The 22,548-nt window shown below is 39.4% G+C and overlaps 1 protein-coding gene across 2 annotated transcripts in view; it reads left to right on the top strand.

Moving 5' to 3' along the window:
- Positions 1–11,451, top strand: part of HMMR (hyaluronan mediated motility receptor) — a 31,724-nt gene extending 20,273 nt beyond the window's left edge. For both annotated transcript variants that reach the window (XM_005683372.3, XM_005683371.3), the window contains exons 12-18: positions 17–133; positions 5,155–5,301; positions 5,556–5,708; positions 5,796–5,895; positions 6,716–6,892; positions 9,006–9,168; positions 10,136–11,451. In XM_005683372.3, coding sequence (XP_005683429.1) covers positions 17–133; positions 5,155–5,301; positions 5,556–5,708; positions 5,796–5,895; positions 6,716–6,892; positions 9,006–9,168; positions 10,136–10,155 — 877 coding nt within the window. In that variant the 3' untranslated portion in view covers positions 10,156–11,451. The remainder of the gene's footprint in view (positions 1–16; positions 134–5,154; positions 5,302–5,555; positions 5,709–5,795; positions 5,896–6,715; positions 6,893–9,005; positions 9,169–10,135) is intronic.

Here is a 22,548-nt window from a genome sequence, read left to right as displayed (position 1 = left end):
CATCCCTTTTTCTTAGGAAAGAAGCCGAACTGGATGAAAGTAATGCTGCTCATACTCAGGCCACCTTGCTTTTGCAAGAAAAACATAACAGTACAGTGCAGAACCTGGAAGATGTTACTGCTCAATTTGAAAGGTATTTTTATGGGGAAGATGCTTTCTCAAACGTACATGAGCAGGCAAAGAATGTTCACCTAGAGACATCTGTCAGCAAAACTACATGGATAAAACAATTGTTATTACTTTAAATTCCACAATGCCCATGGAAATGGGCATTTCGTGTACCTATAGTCTTAGAATATATAGTGATTTCCCTCGCCCAGTACCCGCTTCAGATTTCATACACATCTGTCTGACTCTCCTGATGTCATCGTTTTCCTCATGAAGAATCCAAACGCTTTTATTTCCTCTTTATGGAACCTATAAATGTACCTGCATCTATGCTCACCCTACCTTCTTCCCACCTATTACAGATGAGGTATTATCTCATTCCTTAACCTTTAGTGACCTCTTTCCATCGTTCATCCCTTATCTCTTAATTTTCAACCTTCTAGAATTTTTCCGGTCAGTATTAGAACATGTTAATGTGCCTTTGTCTTTAAAACACGTCTTTTTACATCTCCCTTCACCCCCCACTTCTTTCTGCACCTTTACTTCCCAATACCGTTGTCACCCCCAGTCCTCCTCATGTTTATAGCCCATCTTTTTTTCTTTATTTTATTGAAGTATAATTGATTTACAGTGTGTTAATTTCTACTGTACATATAAATACATTCCTTTACATATTCTTTTCCACCACGGTTTATGTCAAGATATTGAATACAGTTGCCTGCGCTATACAGTAGGACTTTGTTGTTTATTCATCCTGTGTATATGGCTTCCCTGGTGGCTCAGAGGGTAAAGCGTCTGCCTGCAATGTGGGAGACCTGGGTTCAATCCCTGGGTCAGGAATATCCCCTGGAAAAGGAAACGGCAACCCACTCCAGTATTCTTGCCTAGAGAATCCCATGGATGGAGGAGCCTGGTGGGCTGCAGTCCACGGGGTTGCAAAGAGTCAGACATGAGTGAGTGACTTCACATATATAGTAGTCTATATTTATAGTTTATAATATAATCATAGTCCATCTTCTTGATAGATATTATAATGTATCTACTTCCTATCCAGTCTACTTATTTTCCCTTTTTTAAAGTTTATTTTGGAGGGTGTTACAAATTACAAAGGATAATACAACAAACACTAGTACATCACAGTCTCACACTGAGTGTATTAATGTTAGCATTTTTACTTACTGTATTTACTTTATATAATTTTGGGTGGAGGGCTCTTCTTTTAGCTATTTTAGTATAGTCAATAAAAAGATCCAATGTGTACAGAAATCCTAAATCATAAAGGTAAATTTAACATGTGTGAGCTCATAGAAGACAACCTATAAACCAAAAGAGTTTCAACAGCTTGCTACCTATATGAATCCTCCACTGTCCCATCTTCATTCCTCCCTGCAACAGGTAACACCATCTCAAACTCTACATCAGTTACTTCCTAGCTTTTTTCCTGTGTATAATTTTATAATGTATGTCCATATGACTAATACCTAATTTTTCTCTTTCCAGAACTTCACCAAAAGTGTCCTAGTAGTATGTGCCATATCCTGGGACTTGCCTTTTCACTCTGCACTATGTGTGTTTTTAGGGTTGAATCTCAGTATTGCCTGGGTCTATAGTTTGTTCATGGTCACTGTTATAGAATTGTTCTTCAGTCACTTAGTCATGTCCAGCTCTTTGCGACCTCATGGACTGCAGCACGCCAGCCTTCCCTGTCCTTCACTCTCTCTGGGAGTTTGCTCAAACTCATGTCCATTGAGTCGATGATGCCATCCAACCATCTCATCCACTGTTAAAGAATATTTGATCTTATCAGTCTACCACTATTTATCCTTTCTCACTTTGGGCTTTTGGGTTGGTTCCCATTTCTTTCATTTTATTAACAGTACTGTGAATATTCTTGTGGTCTTCTCTTACATACCTGTAAGAATTACTCTAAAGTCACATTTAAGTGAATGTTCAACTTTAAAATTTAATTCCAAATCATTTTACAAAGGGAAGGTGAAAATCTACACTCCCACTAGTGATATATGAGTTCCCATTGATCTACCTCCCCTCTGAAGCTTGTTAGACTTCATAAATTTTGCCAGTATACTAAATGTAAAAGAACCTCTTCTTGTGGATAATTCATTTTTCCTTTCGGTAAAAAGCTTATATATGACTTTTATTCATTTCTCTAGAGGATTATCTTTTCTTGGTTGATTTGTAGGGTTTTTATCAGCAATATGGGTGGCAGATATCTTACAGAGTGTGGCTTATATTTTCATTTTCTTTATGATTTCCTGTGATGAATGGTAATTCTTGATTTTAGTGTTGTTAAACTTATAGAGTTTTATGTGAACACTTTTGCCTACAAAAACTTCTTTCTATCCCGAGAACTTAAATAAAGATATTCACCTATTTTTTTTCCTAAATTTCAAAATTGCACTTTTCATTTTTCCACCTAGAACTGATTTCTGTATGTGTAGTGATAAAGGGATAAAATTCATATTTCTTTTTCCATATGGATAATCAATTGCCTAATACCCATTCATCAACTAGTACCTTCTAATCTCAGTGATGTGTTCCTGCATCTGATCTATTTTGACATACATATCGTATACATATGTATGTGTGTGTGTTTGTGTGTGTATATATATGTACGTGTGTGTGTGTGTGTGTGTGTGTGTGTTTTGTTTTGTGTTCTGTTTTGAATTTTTGGCCATGCTGTACGACATGTGGAATTTTAGTTCCCCAACCAGGGATCAAACTCATTCCCCCTACTGTGGAAGCACAGAGTCTTAACCAGTGGCCTACTGGGGAAGTCCCTATATATTTTAATTTTTATATATTAGCATACATATAATTAATATACATATGACAAACCTAGACAGCATATTAAAAAGCAGAGACATTACTTTGCCAACAAAGATCCGTGTAGTCAAATCTGTGGTTTTTCCAATAGTCATGTATGAATATGTGAGTTGGACCATGAGACTGAGCACTGAAGAATTGATGCTTTTGAACTTTGGTGTTGGAAAAGACTCTTGAGAGTCTCTTGGACTGCAAGGAGATCAAACCAGTCAATCCTGAAGGAAACCAACCTTGAATATTCTTTGGAAGAACTGCCGCTGAAGCTGAAGCTCCAATACTTTGGCCACCTGATACGAAGAGCCGGCTCATTAGAAGAGACTGTGATGTGGGAACGATTGAGGGTAGGAGAAGGGAACAAGAGAGGACAAGATAATTGGATGGCATCACTGACATGAGTTTGAGCAAGCTCCAGGAAATGATGCAGGACAGGGAAGCCTGGTGTGCTACAGTCCATGGGGTCACAAACAGTTAGACACTACTGAGCAACTGAACAACTAACTATATATATACGTATACATATATAACTTTTAGTGCTGTTCACAACTCTGGAAAGAAATTTTCCTTCTTGCCACTTTGAAAACTAGTGCCTTTAGTCATTCTGTGATGTGAGTCACCATTAGTATGCCAGTAGCATTAAAATTTATTTCTTCAAACCAGACCCCTCCTTTCATCCCCTACTCAGATATTCAGCTGCCTACTTGACTTCAAGTAGATCTCTCACCGCTGTCTGTTATTAACCCCACCAAAACAACTCTAGATCATCTTTGTCTCCCTTTGTCCCTCTCGTCTCTCATTCTTGTTGATCACAGTCAGTGACATCTCCATCTTCTGAGTTTCTCCTTCCATAAGTCTGGAGTCATCGTAATCATCTTCTCTCCCTTTCTCCCAACATTCAGTCTCTTTCTTGAGTTTTTCCATTCTGCCTCCAAAAGAGATCTCACATCTTTCTTTTGCCAACTCCTTGGTCCAAGCCTCCTTTACCACTCACCTGGGCTGAAAAATAATTGTCCTCTGGTTAATCCTCCAGTTCAGCATTCCTGTCCCTCCTCAGTCAGTTCTCTGAATATCTCTGGAGTAATTCACACACTTACTTAAGAGACCTTTGAAGCATGTGCTTTATCATTCAGGTAAGCCCACTGTGCCCCACCAGCAAGGATTCATGCCTCTTGCTTCTGCCCCTGCATCTCTCGTTCTTTTTTTCCCCTCTCTTGTTCATTAGACTCCTGTCACAGCTCTTTTTTTTTTCTTTTCTAATGCTTAATATTTTATTTATTTATTTTTGGCTATGCTGGGTTTTTGTTGCTGTGCGGGCTTTTCTCTAGTTGCAGTGAGTGGGGGCTGCTCTCTTAACTATGGTGTGTGGGCTTATCAATGAGGTAGCTTTTCTTGTTGAGGAGCGTGGCCTCTAGGGCACTTGAGTTCAGTAGTTAACAGCACAGGCTCAGTAGTTGTGGTGCACAGGCTTAGTTGCTCCACAGCATGTGGGGTCTTCCTCAGACTGGGGATTGAACCCATGTCTCCTGCATTGACCGGCAGATTCTTTACCACTGAGCCACCAGGCAAGCCCCAGTCCCAGCTCTTAATGGATTGTGTTCTACCTGCCTCCGAGCACATACACATCTTTTCCCTCTGAAATACTTTCCCCAGTTGGCTCCCTAAATCCTCCTTATCCATCACATCTCAACTTAACTGTAAATTCCTCAGAAAAGCCTTTTCTGAATCATGAAGCAAAATGTAGGTTCTCCAGTTTTATCAGCTAACATGTTCTGTAGTTTCCGTTTAAAACACTTAGAACAAAGTTAATTATGTTGTTATTTTACCTTTTATTTTACAACAACCTGAAGAGGCATTTTTTTCTCTCACCCACAAGATAATAAAGTATGACAGTAGGTAGAGGGATTGTGTGGGTTTTTGTTTTGAGGTAATTTCCATGTTTGGTAGTTGATTTCTTTTCATCTTTGTTCATAGATTCTGCCCATACTAGGCACTTGACTCTTTTCTTTAAAGGAACTGCGTATGTCATATAAGTTCATATTAAGTATTAACTTGACTTCAAAACATTGAATTCTTACTTGTGCAAATGTGAAAATCGATAAGGTTTTGTTTGTTTTACCTAAAAGTGTATACAATATAAACCAATCAGCTATAGATTTGTTGTGCATATGTTAGAAAAATCCTTTAACCTTGTTTTTAAAAAATAAGCTATAAAGCATCAACAGCAAGTGAGCTAGAAGATCTTAAGGTGCAGAACGAATCACTTAAGGAAAAACTGGCCAAGGCTGAGCAAAGTGCAGAGGATGTCCGAGATCAAATATTGGCAACTGAGAACTGTAATCAAGAATATGCAAGGTATGTCGGAGAAATAAAACCTGCCCACACCTGTGGTCTTAGAACCATTAGGACAATTGGATGTTGCTGCAAGCCAGCTACTAAGTGATGCAGAAAACTATAGTCCCATGGCTTGCTTTGGGTGATCTTCGATGGTAAATTTACACAGTTTAGAATGTATAATTCTCAACAGTTCTTTGAGATTCTTTTTTTTAAAAAAAGGTAATTTAAATGGCTATAACTTTCTTAATGGACTGTTCTCTCTCAAACCCAAGGATGCTTCTAGATCTGCAGACCAAATCAGCACTTAAAGAAGCAGAAATGAAAGAAATTACAGTTTCTTCTCTTAAAAGAATATCTGATTTACAGAACCAACTCAAGCAACAAAGCGAAGACTTTAAGAAACAACTGGAAGAGGAAGAAGCAAGGTAATCTAGGCTGAAAACTAAAATGCCATGTGTCTTAAGTTATTTTTTTTAGTATATTGTGATTTTTAATGTAATTTTCCCTTACAGAAAAGCTGGAAAAGAAAACTCAATAGCAGAATTAACTGAGGAAATGAATAAGTGGCGTCTCCTCTATGAAGAATTATATAATAAAACAAAGCCTTTTCAGGTCTGTCAATTAGGACTTAACTTACTTGTATTTGAGAATTCGTATTGTTCCGTGTCACAGTCACAGCAGTGACATGGTTCTTCTGAAAGATCATTTTGCTGTGCATTTACAGTGCCAGTTTAACTTCCTATTACAGAAGGTTTGTTATAGATGTTACTACATTATTATGCATACATTTTTAATATAGGCTTTATAGGCTTAAATATTACCCCTTAATAAGATTCTTAAAAGTTAAAACCTTAGAAGGCTCTCCTGATATGAACTTTTGATAATCTACGTAAGTAAATGACACTTATTTTGTTATGATCTTTCTCAATGTTGCTCTAACTAACACTTAAAGGATAAATGCAAATCTGGGTACTTAGAGTCAGAAGACAGTATTGGTTATAATGTGTTGTGGTAATACAGATTAGCCCAGCTAACAGGTCTTTCGTTGTTTCTTTCTTTCTGTTTCATTGATCTTTGAAATGAAAAACAACTTTTTATTAAAAAAAAAAAAAAGACAATTTATGGAGAGCCCTAAGAGTGAGTCAATAAATCTGTTTTTGTTTTTTGCCCTTTTTGTTGTGGTGGTTGTTGAGTTTCTTGTTTAGATATTTATTATTTGGCTGCACCAGGTCTTAATTACAGCATGTGAGGTCTAGTTCCCCAACCAGGGATCAAACCTGGTCCCCCTGCATTGCAAGCCTGCAGTCTTAGCCACTGGACCGCCAGGGAAATCCTGTCTTGTCTTTTTACTTTCTTTCACTTTAGTTATCCTTGTAGTTAATATGAGTCAAGTAGGATTTAAGTCTTAACTTCACAAAAAAATCTTTTTCAGCTACAACTGGATGCATTTGAAGCAGAGAAACAGGCTTTGTTGAATGAACATGGTGCAGCTCAGGAACAACTAAATAATCTAAGAGATTCATATGCTAAATTATTGGGTCATCAGAATCTAAAGCAAAAAATCAAGCATGTTGTGAAACTGAAAGATGAAAATAGCAATCTCAAATCGGTTTGTAAAGTCACGTTTATTTTTATTGATATTGCGGTGGGTGGTTTTTATTTTATCGTGGTAATACTGACTTCATAAAATGAGTTGGGAAGTGTTTCACCCTTTCTGTTTATGGAATATTTCGTGAATTATTGGTATTCTTTACTGAATGTGTAGTGGAATTTAGTGGTGAAGGCACTGGACCTAGACTTTTCTCTGTGGATGGTTTTTGATCAATAATTCAATCTCTTCACTTGTTATAATAGATCTATTTAGATTGACTATTTCAACTCAAAACCTATGGGATGCAGCAAAAGCAGTTCTATCAGGGAAGTTTATAGCAATACAGTCATACCTCAGATTGACTATTTCTTCTTGAGACAGTTTCAGTAGTTTGTGTCTTTCTAGGAATATGTCCATTTCGTTTTCTGATATGTTGGTTCACAACTGTGTGCCATATTCCCTTACATTCCTTTTCATTTTGATAATATCAGTAGCAATGGCCCCTCTTTCATTTCTGATTGTAGGAATTTGAGTCTACTCCCTTTTTTTTTAAGTTCCTTTACTGCTTCAAATGTTTATAATGGCTTTAAACCCTTTTTTGGATAAATCTGATATTGGGTTACTCTCTGGGCAGTTGTTGTTGCCTGCTTTTCCCCAGTATATAAATCATGCTTTCCTGTTTGAGTACTTTGTAATTTTTCTGTTAGGAAATGGATGTTTTAGACAATATATTGTAGCACCTCTGGGTACTGCCATCCCTTTGCAGGTATGTTGTTATTTTCTTGTTTAGTGCAGTCTATTCCTCCTCCCCACTCCCCACTAGTTTGTGCCTCTGATGTTGCTGCTGAGGGAGGTTCAGTTTGGGGTGTGTACACAGTCACCCTGAGATGATGCTGGTTTGGGTAAGGCCGCCTCCCTCTCTCCCTGATCACACATAGTTGCTGGATTATCCCTCTGTTATTTTCAACATTGCCCCAGGTCTTAAATTCCTCTACAGATTAATGTGTACAATTAATCTACAATCTACTACAATCTAATTCTGGTTCCTTTGTTGGAACTGTGTTTTAGGTCAGTGATTGACTTTGTTCTGGCTCCAGGAGGGCTCCTCCCACCTGTCTTATTCAGCACTTCTCTTCTACAAACTAGGCAGCTTACAATTTAGCCCAGTTTTTAATCACTTCCCATTCCCTTGCAGCACACAGCCTCTACTGTTCTTAAGGGCATCCTTCAGCTTGAACTTCTCTAAGCTCTGTTGTAAGTGAAGTCACTTGCTCTGGGAATGAATTAGGAGCTCTGTGTTCTCCTCCTAGGCAGAATTTCTGAGACAAGGCTTCAGATCTGGATTTGGGGATGATGGCAAGCTTTCCTCTGAATGAACACCTCTGTCCCTGTAGCTGGATGTTTAGTAGACTTGGGGGAGAGGGAGATGAGCAATCTGAGGGTCTCTCACTTTGCATCTGTTGGCTTGGAACCATTGTCTCATGAGCTAGGTAAAGGGTGATCAGGGTCTGGGCATTTTCAGCACTCTGCACCTTGGTTTCTTGAAAGAAAAGACCCCCACACACATACCTCTCAGCCACATTTGCTGTTGTTCAGATCAAGGAAGAGCTGAGGGCAAGATGAGAGATGCTGACATCCTGCTCCTCAGGAGAAGCCTCTGACTGGGAGCGCGGGGTGGGGGCGTGGGGGAGGGGGTTGTGGGGAACCCTCTACTCCAGTCTGCAGAGGTCTGGTGTGGAGTCTCTGTTTTGCTAAGCAAGTACTAGGGCGAGAGGGAACAGGATTAGTTCAAACACAACAGGACATTGCCTTTTTTAAAAAACAAAAAGCGCTTTTATGGATCTGCTTGAATAATTGTTTCTTCACTTGCTATTTTACCTTAAGGCCATTTACTTTTATCAGAAATACGACTTTGTACCTATAGAGGGACAGGAAGATTTAAATGACTTGTTATCTTCTTTGTCATAGCTGTTCATTTTGTAATTTATAGTCTGAAAGCCTGTATGCAGTAGGCTTTTGCCATTAAGGTTTGAAAAAAGAGCAACTGTGGAATTGTCAGTAATATTCGTAGCACATTTCACTCACATGATCTTCAATAATTATTTACTGATTGTATTTTTTCTTACAATAGGAGGTGTTAAAACTCCGTGCTCAGCTTACTAAAAGAAAACAAAGTGAAGCAAAACTTCAGGAGGAACTGAACAAAGTTCTGGGTATCAAACACTTTGATCCTTCAAAGGCTTTTCTTCATGAAAGTAAAGAAAATTTTGTTCCCAAAACTCCATTAAAAGAAGGTAAGAAATGAATAAACATACAGAATTGTTATCTTCCTTTGGATTTGCTTTCACAGCACTGAGCAAGTTATCTATCTTTATGAACTGTGAAAATCTGTTAACAGTTTCTGATATCTTATATCTTTCTTGAAAACTTATCGTACTTCTTTCTCTCTTAATTTTTTTATATTTATTTACTTATTTGTTTGTTTGGCCATGTGGAGTCTTAGTCGCAACACGCAGGATCTTTAGTTGTGGCATGCAAACTCTTAAGTTGCAGCATGTAGAATCTAGTTCCCTGACCAGGGATTGAACCCAGGGCCCCTGCATAGGGAGTGTGGAGTCTTAGCCACTAGACCACTAGGGAATTCCCCTTGTCTGTCTTTTTTTGCTCATACCCACTCCCTACCAGAATTAATCCCTCTATTACACCCTTGACATTTTGTAACCTAAACATCCAATTTGTAATTTTGGAGAAGTAGATTTTTCCTTTTTTCTTTTATTTTACTTATTCACTTTATTTTTGGCTGTACTGGGTCTTTGTTGCCGCCCTTGGACTTTGCCTAGTTGTGGCGAGTGGAGGCTACTCTTCACTGCGGTGTGAGGGTTTCTCATTGTGGTGGCTTCTTTTGTTGCAGAACACAGGCTCTAGGGCACAGGCTCAGTAGTTGTGGCACACAGGCTTAGTTGCTCCTTGGCATATGGAATCTTCGTAGACCAGGGATTGAACCCGTGTCCTCTGCACTGGCAAGTGGATACTTATCCACTATACTACCGGAGAAGTCCATTTTTCTCACTTTCTTGACTACAATCTCTGTATCTTTGACAATAAACTGAAATTGGCTGAAACAGCAAATGAAGAAATATAAATAAAATGCAAGTATTGCTTCATCTTTCTTAGAGAAGGTAAACTGCTTTTTGTTCATAATGACCGATGCATTAGTTTTAATTTAGAAAACTAACACTGCTGTTTTAATACTCCTTCCAGGCAATACAAACTGCTCCTGAGCTCTTAGTGGAGTTTCAAGAATCATGCAAGTAAACATCTGAAAAACCTGTTGAAGATTATTTTGTTCTTACTATTTTTATTATTATTATTTTGCTTGCTATTGTGTTTATAATATTTTTAAAATCTCTTATTTAATACTAACTTCCTGTCCTTACATATGTGAAAGGAAGTTAGACCGTTTTTACCAGTGTTCTCTGACATTCTAGTTAGAATTGTCAGTACTTCCTCCTTGATGGTCACCCTTATTACCTCATTCTAAATGTTCTGACGCTTTCCAGCTTTGCTCGCTCATCCCATCAAATCAGTAGTCTTAAAAATCATTCTCATACTATCATTTCCCTATTCTGAAACCTTAGGGTTTTTTTAGTTTGATGTGGGATACCTTTTCTAGTCCGAACCTCTTATGCTAGGCTAAAATATCTTGGCTTGTTCTTGCCACTACTTTAATTCTCCTAATAATGTTCATTCTGTCCCACCCATCATCCATTTATCCAATTCGAATAAGAAATAAGAAATAGAGGCAAGCTTTTTTCCATAGTTATCCCTTACCAAAGCCACTAAGTTGGTTAATAATTTGCAGGTTTCTAGATCCCATCCCAGTCCTCTTAAATTACACTGCGGTTTGGTCTGGAAATCTGCCTTTTTTTTTTTTCCTCATAAACAGCAGTTTATGTTTTCTTAGAAACTCTGCTTGTAACCTCTTTTTTGCCACACCACACACCAAGTGTGGAATCTTAGTTCCTGATTGAGAATCACACCCATGCTGCCTGCATTGGAAGCATGGAGTCATAACCACAGGACTGCTGGGGAAGTCCCTGCTCATAACCTCCTTAGAGAATTTGTCTAGCTGCTTGACATCTGCCTGATTCCTGGGTGTTTGATTAATATTTATATATCATGAAATAAAATTACACGTTAAATCACTGACCTAATTATACAACTTGTATTTTATGAAATCATATTAATTCTTCTATTTAAGGTGCATTTATTGTCTCTGCCCTCCTCTCCCCATATTGTCTCCAGAATCACTAATGGTATTAATAGTATACTACTTAGAAAGTGGTCATTCTCCACCTAAAATACCTGATCTACACAGTTGGTATATTATAAGCCACCTTTTTGTCATGTTTCCCCATTGATGGACCAACAGAGACTATTTTAATCAGGATAACTTTTCTTAATAAATTATTTTATTAGATCTTAATACATAGTTAAGTTCAAAGGAAATGTAGAAATTAGAAAAACTGCCCAATAAAATGGAATCATTCAAAATTTCTGCTTTTAGCCAAGATGAAGTAACATGGATCAGATTTATTGCTCCTCCTCCTACCCTACACACACACACACACACACACACATGCGCGCGCACACACACGTGCACACACATGCACGCACGCACGCACATGCACCCTAAAACTATCCAAGAATGACAAAATGTACAAAAGAATGATTTTCATGATGTTAAACGTAAAAAAAAAATCCCTAAGACTTTTTTTTGGGGAAAATCAAGGTGAATCGTACAATTCATCCATGTTTACAGCCTTGAGAGAGTTTGCAAACATACAGGCAAGGGGAACCCAGGCAAAGCCCATCCAACTAACCGAGTTGAAAAGCCCGAAGTGAGATCTGGGGAGACCAAAGGTACTGGAGACTGCAGGACAGAGTACTGAAAGGACAAAATTGCAGGAGAGAATTGTGGAGATATACAAAGGGTCCCTCAAGGAATCACCTCCATACTGACTAGTTAACGCATATGAGGAAACTGCCTGAAGCCTGGGGAAGAACCATCCCCTGAAATTAAAAATAACAGTGCTCAAAGCTCACACAGGCTAGAAACACTGCCTGTTCCCACCAGCCTAACTTGAAAACCTCATGATTTATAGGAGACTGACTAGGATACGCAGAAGGGTTCAGTACTGGGGAACAATTAGTCCTAAAGTGAGCACTCTGGTCTCACCTAACAAATCTTAAAAAAGGAAAACACAAGAGGATTGATCCTTTCTAGGATAATTATTACAATTTTGGAACAAAGCTCAAGAAACTGCATAGGTTTATAAAAATGTCAAGCACCCAAGAATGTAAGTTTTACCATTCAATCAAAAGATCACTAAACATGCAGAGAGGCAGGAAACATCATCTCCTGAAGAGAATATTCAATCAATCCAGAATTGACATAGAGGTTAGAATTATCAGAGAACATCACAATGGCTATTTTGTATATGCCACGTATACCAAAACTTAGTGAAGATGTTTAACATTTTTAAAAAATCAAAATTGAACTTGTAGAGATAAGAATTACAGTATGTAAGGAAAAAAAAAAACTCAATGGGAGTACCGAGAGAAGACATTGCAAAAGGAAAGACTAGTGAACTTGAAAACATAGCGATAGGAACTATCCAAAATGAAACAGAAATGAGGTTCAAAAAATGAGCAGAACACCAGTGTACTCTGGGACAGCTTCAAGCAGCCTAAAATATATGTAATCAGAGTTCCCAGAGGATGGAAGGAGGGGACAGAAAAATCACTTGAAGAAGTAATGATGGAAATGTTTCCAAATAGGAAAACTAGAACCCTAGGAACAATAAATATGAAACATCACAATTGCTGAAAAGCAGTGATAAAGAAAAACTGTCAACCTAAAACTATCTCGGCAAAAATAGTTTTCAGAAGCAAGGATGAAAAATTATTTTCAGACGTAAAAAAGACTAGTCTCTTTAAAATATAATTGACTGTTAAAAAGAACAGCAAGAGCATGGTCTGTAGTTTAGACATCTTTAAAATTACATAATGACAGCAATAGCTCAAAGCCTAGGAGGGGAAAAATGGAAGAATATGATTGCAAGTTCTTTATACTGTATGTAAAGTGGAATAATGTTACTTGAAGACAGGCTGTGGTAACTTAATAATACATACTATAAACCCTAATACAATCACTAAAATAAAACACTTGTCAATAAGTCAACAAAGATGAAATTATAAAGAAATAGTCAATTCAAAAGGCAGAAAAAGAGGAAAAGGAAAACAACAGATGAGTCAAAAAGAAATTAATAGTATTATTAAATTTAATCATATTGACAATCATATTAATGTAAATGGTCTGTTTACTTCAATTAAAATGCAGAAATTATCAAATTAGATTACAAAGCAAGATTACATATGCTGCCTACAAAAATACACGTCATGTATAATGACAGGGTGAAAAATACAAGGATGTTAAAAGATACACCAAGCTAAAGGGATAGGAAGACCTAGTCCCTCCTTCCCCTGACAAACACACTAATTTTAACAACAATACAGAGACAGATTCCCTTTGGAAATGGGGAAACAATAGTCTCTCCAACAAATAGCGTTGGGAAAATTGTATATCCAAATGCAAAAGAATGAAATTGGAACCTTACCTTACACTATACACAAAAATCAACTCAAAAAGGATTAAAGGCTTAAATGTAAAACCTTAAACTACTGTAACAAACCATGGAAAAAACTTCTATGACATTGGCCTTAGCCATGATTTCTTGGTTATAATACCAAAGGTCAGTCAAGAAAAACAAAAATGGACAAATAGGACTGCATCCAACTAAAAACGTTTCTACCTAACAAACAAGTGTTGGCAAGGATGTGGAAAAATCAGAACCCTTACACACTGTTGGTGGAAATTTAAAACGGTGCAACACTATGGAAAGTATGATGGAACTTTCTCAAAAAAAAATGGAACTACCATGAAAGTCACTCAGTTGTGTCCAACTCTTTGTGACCCAATGGACTATGGCCCACCAGGCTCCTCTGGAGCTTGATACTGGAGTGGGTTGTATCTTCCCAACCGAGGGCTCAAACCCAGGTCTCCTGCCTTATAGGCAGACTTTTCCGACTGAGCTACCAGGGAAGCCATTGTCCAGCAATCTCACTTATATGTATTTATCCCAAATAATTGAAATTGGAATCTCAAAGAGATACCTACACCTCCATGTTTATTGCATTGTTATTCACAATAGCAGGCTTCCCTGGTGGCTCAGAGGTTAAAGCGTCTGCCTCCAATGCGGGAGACCCAGGTTTGATCCCTGGGTCGGGAAGATCCCCTGGAGAAGGAAATGGCAACCCACTCCAGTATTCTTGCCTGGAGAATCCCATGGACGGAGAAGCCTAGTAGGTTACAGTCCACGGGGTCGCAAAGAGTCGGACACGACTGAGCGACTTCACCTTACCTTACCTCACCTTAAGATGTGGGAATGGATGAACAAAATGTGGCAATGTACCTGCAGTGGAATATTACTAAGCCTTTAGCAAGAAGGAGATCCTGCCACATGCAAACAATGGAGGAACCTTGAGAACATTATGCCAAGTAAACTTAACCAAACACCAGAGGACAGAAACTGCATGATTCCACTCAACATGAGGTATCTAAAATATTCAGAATCACTGAAGCAAAGAGTACACTGGTGGTTGCCAGGGACTGGGTGGCAGAGGAAATGTTGCTGTTCGGTCGCTCAGTCATGTCCGACTCTGTGCGACCCAAAGGACTGCAGCATGCCAGGCTTCCCTGTCCTTCACCATCTCCCCGAGCTTGCTCAGACTCGTGTCCATTGAGTCAATGATGCCATCCAAGCATCCATCATGGGAATGAGGAAATGAGTTGCTAGTTAACAGGCATAAAGTCTCAGTTGTGTAAGGTAAGTTCTAGAGACCTGCTCTACAACATCATACCTATAGTTAAAATACTGTATTTTACACTTTAAAATTTGCTAGAGGGTAAATCTCCTGTTAAATATTCTTACCACACACACACACACACACACACAAGACGATGTGCCAAGATTATGCTAACAGATTGAAAACAGAAACTAGAGTGGCTGTATTACTATCAAACATAATAGATTACCGAGCAAAGAATATTACCAAGAATATGTTTCATATGATAATGATAAATGAGTCAGTTCATCAGGAGGCCAAAATAAACATTTATGTAGCCAACAATAGTCTCAAAATATATGAATCAAAAAATTGATAGATTTACAAGGAGAAATAGGAAAATCTAATTACATAGCTATATCAATACCCTCCCTCAATAAATTGTAGAACAAATAGAAAACTGGAAAGAATATAGAAGATTTAAAAAATATTCTGAACCAACTTGATCAAATTGATGTTTACAGATATCCCCTAACACGAGCAGAATATTTTTTAAGTGAGCACAAGAATTTGCCAAGATTGACTATTTATACACTGGATCATGAAAACAGTCTCTCTAAATTTAAATGGGTTCCAATCATACCAAGGGTGTTGTCCATTGACAATGGAATTGAATTAGAAGTCAATAACATAAGTCTCTGGAAAATCTATAAATAGTTGGAAATCAATTATCACACTACTAAATGAAATACTGGTCAAAGAATAAATCTGAAAGGAAAAAACTATTTTGAACAGATTGAAAATGAAGACACAATATATCAAAGCTTGTAGAATGCTGCTAAAGCAGATTTAGAGCAAAATTACCTCACTGGTGGCTTTATTTCCAAAAAAGAAAGGTTTCAAATCAATGAACTCTTACTGTAGAAATAAGTAAAAGAGCAATTTAAAACCAAAGTAGGGGGAAAAGAATAATAAAAGTCAGAGCAGAAATCAGTAAGCTACAAAACAAAAATAAAGATCAATGAAAAATATTTCATTGAGAAAACCAATAAAACTGATAAACCTCTTGCTAATCAAGAATATAAAAATACGTAGTAGAAACAGTGTCAGACTTTTATTTTGGGGGGCTCCAAAATCACTGCAGATGGTGACTGCAGCCATGAAATTAAAAGACACTTACTCCTTGGAAGAAAAGTTATGACCAACCTAGATAACATATTCAAAAGCAGAGAAATTACTTTGCCGACTAAGGTCTGTCTAGTCAAGGCTATGGTTTTTCCTGTGGTCATGTATGGATGTGAGAGTTGGACTGTGAAGAAAGCTGAGCTCCGAAGAATTGATGCGTTTGAACTGTGGTGTTGGAGAAGACTCTTGAGGGTCCCTTGGACTGCAAGGAGATCCAACCAGTCCATTCTGAAGGAGATCAGCCCTGGGATTTCTTTGGAAGGAATGATGCTAAAGCTGAAGCTCCAGTACTTTGGACACCTCATGCGAAGAGTTGATTCATTGGAAAAGACTCTGATGCTGGGAGAGATTGGGAGCAGGAGAAGAAGGGGACGACCCAGGATGAGATGGCTGGATGGCATCACGGACTTGATGGACATGAGTTTGAGTGAACTCCAGGAGATGGTGATGGACAGGGAGGCCTGGCGTGCTGCGATTCATGGGGTCACAAAGAGTCAGACACGACTGAGCGACTGAACTGAACTGAACTGAACTGAAACTACCAATATCAGGAGTAAGAGAGGTAAAAATATTACTTTTGTGGTTGATGGATACATTCACTATCTTGATTATGGTGATGGTTTTATCAGTATATATTGTATATATCTTTGTTGCTCTCCCAGTAATGAAGACCCAGCACAGCCAAGAGTCAATAAATAAAATTAGTTTTTGAAAGAAGTAGTTCATTTTGAGACTAAAGTTTTTATATTGAGATTATTTTCTCAATATTGGGTTACTGGTTTGTTTGTTTTTTCCTTTTTCAAATTGGGCTACTGATTTTAAGTGGCTTTATTTATTTACCTGAAGACTTTTTTTGGAGGATCTTTGGGGATTTTTTTTTAGTTTTATTGGTGTAAGACCTATTTATTTTTACATGCATTATTTTTAGTTTAGATTTGTTCAAAGAAAACTAGTTTTCAACCTTTGAAGATCTGGAACTTTATTGGGGGGGAAGGTTGGGGGGTTCAGAATGTGTTTGTTTTTTAATCATTAATGGAAGAAAATCCCTTAAGGGAAAAAATATGCCCATTAAACATTTTGTAAATGCTAATGATTTCTTCCCTTTCAAAAATATGAAGACAATGGGAAAGTTATTAGGAGGAATCTATGCTACCACTTGTATGATGGTTTTAGACTGAGAATATCAAGTCCCAACACCTAATCCCCTCCAACTCCAGCATTATACAATCCTTCAAGTATGAAATAATTAGCATCACCTTTATCTCACTGTATAAAATACCAAATTCCATTTATTAGCAGTTTTAATAGATATTTAAAGAGCTTCAATGTATATTCCCAAGGTATTGCTAACACCACTCCAGAGTGCCTGTAATTTCTAAGAGGTAACTTTTTTTTCTTTTTTCTTTTGGCTGTGCTGGATCTTTGTTGCTCAGTGGGATTTTCTTCAGTTGTGGTGCACAGGCTTCTGATTGCTATGGCTTCTCTTGTGAAACATGGTCTCTCAGGCAAGAGAGCTTCAGTAGTTGTGGCACACAGGCTCAGTAGTTGAGGTGCCTGGGCCCAGCTGCCCCGAGGCATGTGGAATCTTCCTGGACCAGGCATCAAACCTGTGTCCCCACATTTCCAGGCTAATTCTTAACCACTGGACCACCAGGGAAGTCCTATCAAGGTTTTTAAAATCTGCTAGAGGCTATAGAAAGAACCAAGACAACGCCTAACTTCAAAGTTATATTATAGCAAGAAAGACAATCAATCATAAATGTAAAATTACAAACTGATTTAACTACTCTGAAGAAAAAGGAACACTGTTTAAATAGTATAAGAATAAACAGGTACAGAATATAGTATAAAGACCAGCAGGGGTTTACACCAACTACATGGGTGAGTGGCCATTGAGGTTAGTGTTTCATAGAGTCGCTAATAATAATAACAATAATAATAACAGTAGTAGCCGTAGTAGTGGAGAACCCACTCCAGTACTCTTGCCTGGAAAATCCCATGGGCGGAGGAGCCTGGTGGGCTGCAGTCCATGGGGTTGCTGAGTCGGGCATGACTGAGCAACTTCACTTTCACTTTTCACTTTCATGCATTGGAAAAGGAAATGGCAACCCACTCCAGTGTTCTTGCCTGGAGAATCCCAGGGACAGAGGAGCCTAGTGGGCTGCCATCTATGGGGTCGCACAGAGTCGGACATAACTGAAGCGACTTAGCAGCAGCAGCTGTAATAGTAGTCCTGGCTTTCTGCAAAGGAAAGACTGTCTAAGGGGAAATTTTTAGACCTTTAGAATTCAGCTGTGGTATGATTGGTTTGCATACCCAGGGAGTACCAGGCTAGGGTGTATTGGAGGTGTGGATAAGGTCTCTTTAGAAGGAATGGCCTATCACTTCAGTTCAGTCGCTCAGTTGTGTCTGACTCTTTGTGACCCCATGAATTGCAGCACACCAGGCCTCCCTGTCCATCACCAACTCCTGGAGTTCACCCAAACTCATGTCCATCGAGTCAGTGATGCCATCCAGCCATCTCACCCTCTGTTGTCCCCTTCTCCTCCTGCCCCCAATCCCCCCAGCATCAGAGTCTTTTCCAATGAGTCAACTCTTCACGTGAGGTGGCCAAAGTATTGGAGTTTCAGCTTTAGCATCACTCCTTCCAGTGAACACCCAGGACTGATCTCCTTTAGAATGGACTATACTTTGGCTTATTCCTTAAGCCTCTAAGCTTTTGCCTCAAGGTTTTAACCAAGGTTATACCAAGCTTTAGCCTCTGGAACTTATAGGACTGAGCCTGGGAGTGCTGAGGACTACAGGTAAAAATCCAAATGCTGAGAAGCTTGGGCCCTATCTCCTCCACTCAGGCCTTGTATCTCCATAATAGCCCTTAGGGCTTCCCTGGTGGCTTAGAGGGTAAAGCTTCTGCCTGCAATGTGGGAGACTTGGGTTCGATCCCTGAGTCGGGAAGATCCTCGAGAAGGAAATGGTAACCCACTTTAGTACTCTTACCTGGAAAATACCATGGATGGAGGAGCCTGGAAGGCTGCAGTCCATGGGGTCACAGAGTAAGACACGACTGAGCGACTTCACTTTTCCTTTAATAGCCCACCATAATCACAGAAAACTAGCCAATCTGATCACACGGACCACAGCCTTGTCTAACTCAATGAAACTAAGACATGCCATGTGGGGCCACCCAAGACGGGAGGGTCATGGTGGAGAGGTCTGAAAGAATGTGGTCCACTGGAGAAGGGAATGGCAAACCACTTCAGTGTTCTTGCCTTGAGAACCCCATGAACAGGATGCAAAGGCAAAATGATAGTATACTGAAAGAGGAACTCCCCAGGTCAGTAGGTGCCCAATATGCTACTGGAGATAAGTGGAGAAATAACTCCAGAAAGAATGAAGGGATGGAGCCAAAGCAAAAACAATACCCAGCTGTGGATATGACTGGTGATAGAAGCAAGGTCCAATGCTGTAAAGAGGAATATTGCATAGGAACCTGGAATGTCAGGTCCATGAATCAAGGCAAATTGGAAGTGGTCAAACAGGAGATGACAAGAGTGAATGTCAACATTCTAGGAATCAGCAAACTAAAATGGACTGGAAGGGGTTAATTTAACTCAGATGACCATTATATCTACTACTGCGGGCGGGAATCCCTTAGAAGAAATGGAGTAGCCATCATGATCAACAAAAGAGTCCAAAATGCAGTACTTGGATGCAATCTCAAAAACGACAGAATGATTTCTGTTCATTTCCAAGGCAAGCCATTCAATATCATGGTAATCCAAGCCTATGCCCCAACCAGTAACACTGAAGCAGCTGAAGTTGAATGGTTCTATGAAGATCTACAAGACCTTTTAGAATGAACACCCCAAAAAGATTTCCTTATCATTATAGGGGACTGAAATGCAAAAGTAGGAAGAAACACCTGGAGTAACAGGGAAATTTGGCCTTGGTATACAGAATGAAGCAGGGCAAAGGCTAATAGAGTTTTGCCAAGAGAACGCACTGGTCATAGCAAACACCCTCTTCCAACAACACAAGGGAAGACTCTACACATGGACATCACCAGATGGTCAACATTGAGATCAGATTGATTATATTCTTTGCAGCCAAAGATGGAGAAGGTCTATACAGTCAGCAAGAACAAGACTGGGAGCTGACTGTGGCTCAGATCATGAACTCCGTATTGCCAAATTCAGACTTAAATTGAAGAAAGTAGGGAAAACCACTAGACCATTCAGGTATGACCTAAATCAAATCCCTTATGATTATACAGTGGAAGTGAGAAATAGATTTAAGGGACTAGATCTGATAGATAGAGTGCCTGATGAACTATGAACAGGAGATTCGTGACCTTGTAGAGGAGACAGACATCAAGACCATCAGCATGGAAAAGAAATGCAAAAAAGCAAAATGGCTGTCTGAGTAGGCCTTACAAATAGCTGTGAAAAGAAAAGAAGCGAAAAGCCAAGGAGAAAAGGAAAGATATAAGCATCTGAATGCAGAGTTCCAAAGACTAGCAAGAAGAGATAAGAAAGCCTTCCTTAGCAATCAATGCAAAGAAATAAAGGCAAACAACAGAATGGGAAAGACTAGAGATCTCTTCAAGAAAATTAGAGATACCAAAGGAACATTTCATGCAAAGATGGGCTCGGTAAAGGACAGAAATGGTATGGACTAAGCAGAAGACATTAAGAAGAGGTGGCGAGAATACACAGAAGAAGTGTACAAAAAAGAGCTTCACGACCCAGATAATCATGATGGTGTGATCACTCACCTAGAGCCAGACATCCTGGAATGTGAAGTCAAGTGGGCCTTAGAAAGCATCACTACGAACAAAGCTAGTGGAGGTGATGGAATTCCAGTTGAGCTATTTCAAATCCTGAAAGACGATGCTGTGAAAGTGCTGCACTCAATATGCCAGCAAATTTGGAAAACACAGCAGTGGCCACAGGACTGGAAAAGGTCAGGTTTCATTCCAATCCCAAAGAAAGGCAATGCCAATGAATGCTCAAACTACTGCACAATTGTACTCATCTCACATGCTAGTAAAGTAATGCTCAAAATTCTCCAAGCCAGGCTTCAGCAGTACATGAACCATGAACTTTCAGATGTTCAAGCTGGTTTTAGAAAACACAGAGAAATCAGAGATCAACTTGCCAACATCCGCTGGATCATCGAAAGAGCAAGAGCGTTCCAGAAAAACATCTATTTCTGCTTTATTGACTCTGCCAAAGCCTTGGACTGTGTGGATCACAATAAACTGTGGAAAATTCTGAAAGAGATGGGAATACCAGACCACCTGACCTGCCTCTTGAGAAACCTATATGCAGATCAGGAAGCAACAGTTAGAACTGGACATGGTTCCAAATAGGAAAAGGGGTACGTCAAGGCTGTATATTGTCACCCTGCTTATTTAACTTCTATGCAGAGTACATTATGAGAAACGCTGGGCTGGAAGAAGCACAAGCTGGAATCAAGATTGCCCGGGAGAAATATCAATAACCTCAGATATGCAGATGACACCACCCTTATGGCAGAAAGTGAAGAGGAACTAAAAAGCCTCTTGATGGAAGTGAAAGAGGAGAGTGAAAAAGTTGGCTTAAAGCTCAACATTCAGAAAACGAAGATCATGGCATCTGGTCCCATCACTTCATGTCAGATAGATGGGGAAACAGTGGAAACAGTGTCAGACTTCATTTTGGGGGGCTCAAAAATCACTGTAGATGGTGATTGCAGCCATGAAAGTAAAAGACGCTTATTCCTTGGAAGGAAAGTTATGACCAACTTAGATAGCATATTGAAAAGCAAAGATATTACTTTGCCAACAAAGGTCTGTCTAGTCAAGGCTACGGTTTTTCCAGTGGTTATGTATGGATGAGAGAATTGGACTGTGAAGAAAGCTGAGCGCTGGAGAATTGATGCTTTGGAAGTGTGGTGTTGGAGAAGACTCTTGAGAGTCCCTTGGACTGCAGGGAGATTCAACGAGTCCATCCTAAAGATCAGTCTTGGGTGTTCATTGGAAGGACTGATGCTGAAGCTGAAACCCAATACTTTGGCGACCTCCTGCAAAGAGTTGACTCATTGGAAAAGACCCTGACGCTGGGAGGGATTGGGGCCAGGAGGAGAAGGGGAACACAGAGGATGAGATGAGTGGATGGCATCACCAGCTGGATGGACATGAGTTTGAGTGAACTCCGGGAGTTGGTGATGGACAGGGAAACCTGATATGCTGTGATTCATGGGGTCGCAAAGAGTCGGAGACGACTGAGCGACTGAACTGAACCTTGAATATTGTGTAAGCTGTCTGTGTCCCACACTACTGACAAGAGAGGATTGTTGTACTTCTCTAGCAGTCCCGAGATTAAGAATCTGCCTGCCAGTGCAGGGGACGTGGGTTCCATACGTTGGTCTGGGAAGATTCCACATGCCATGGGGCAACAGGGCCCATGGGCCACAACTACTGAGGCCCGTGTTCCCTAGAGCCCGTGGTCCGCAACAAGAGAAGTCACCAGTTTCTTTAGTTTCCTGCACAGACAGGCAGATTCTTTACCACTAATGCCACCTGAGAAGCCTCTAAGGCA

This window comes from Capra hircus, chromosome 7, assembly GCF_001704415.2.
Source record: "Capra hircus breed San Clemente chromosome 7, ASM170441v1, whole genome shotgun sequence".
NCBI classification, from domain to species: Eukaryota; Metazoa; Chordata; class Mammalia; order Artiodactyla; family Bovidae; genus Capra; species Capra hircus.
The sequence above is the reverse complement of the archived record's forward strand: the minus strand, read 5'-3'. Positions and strand labels throughout refer to the sequence as shown.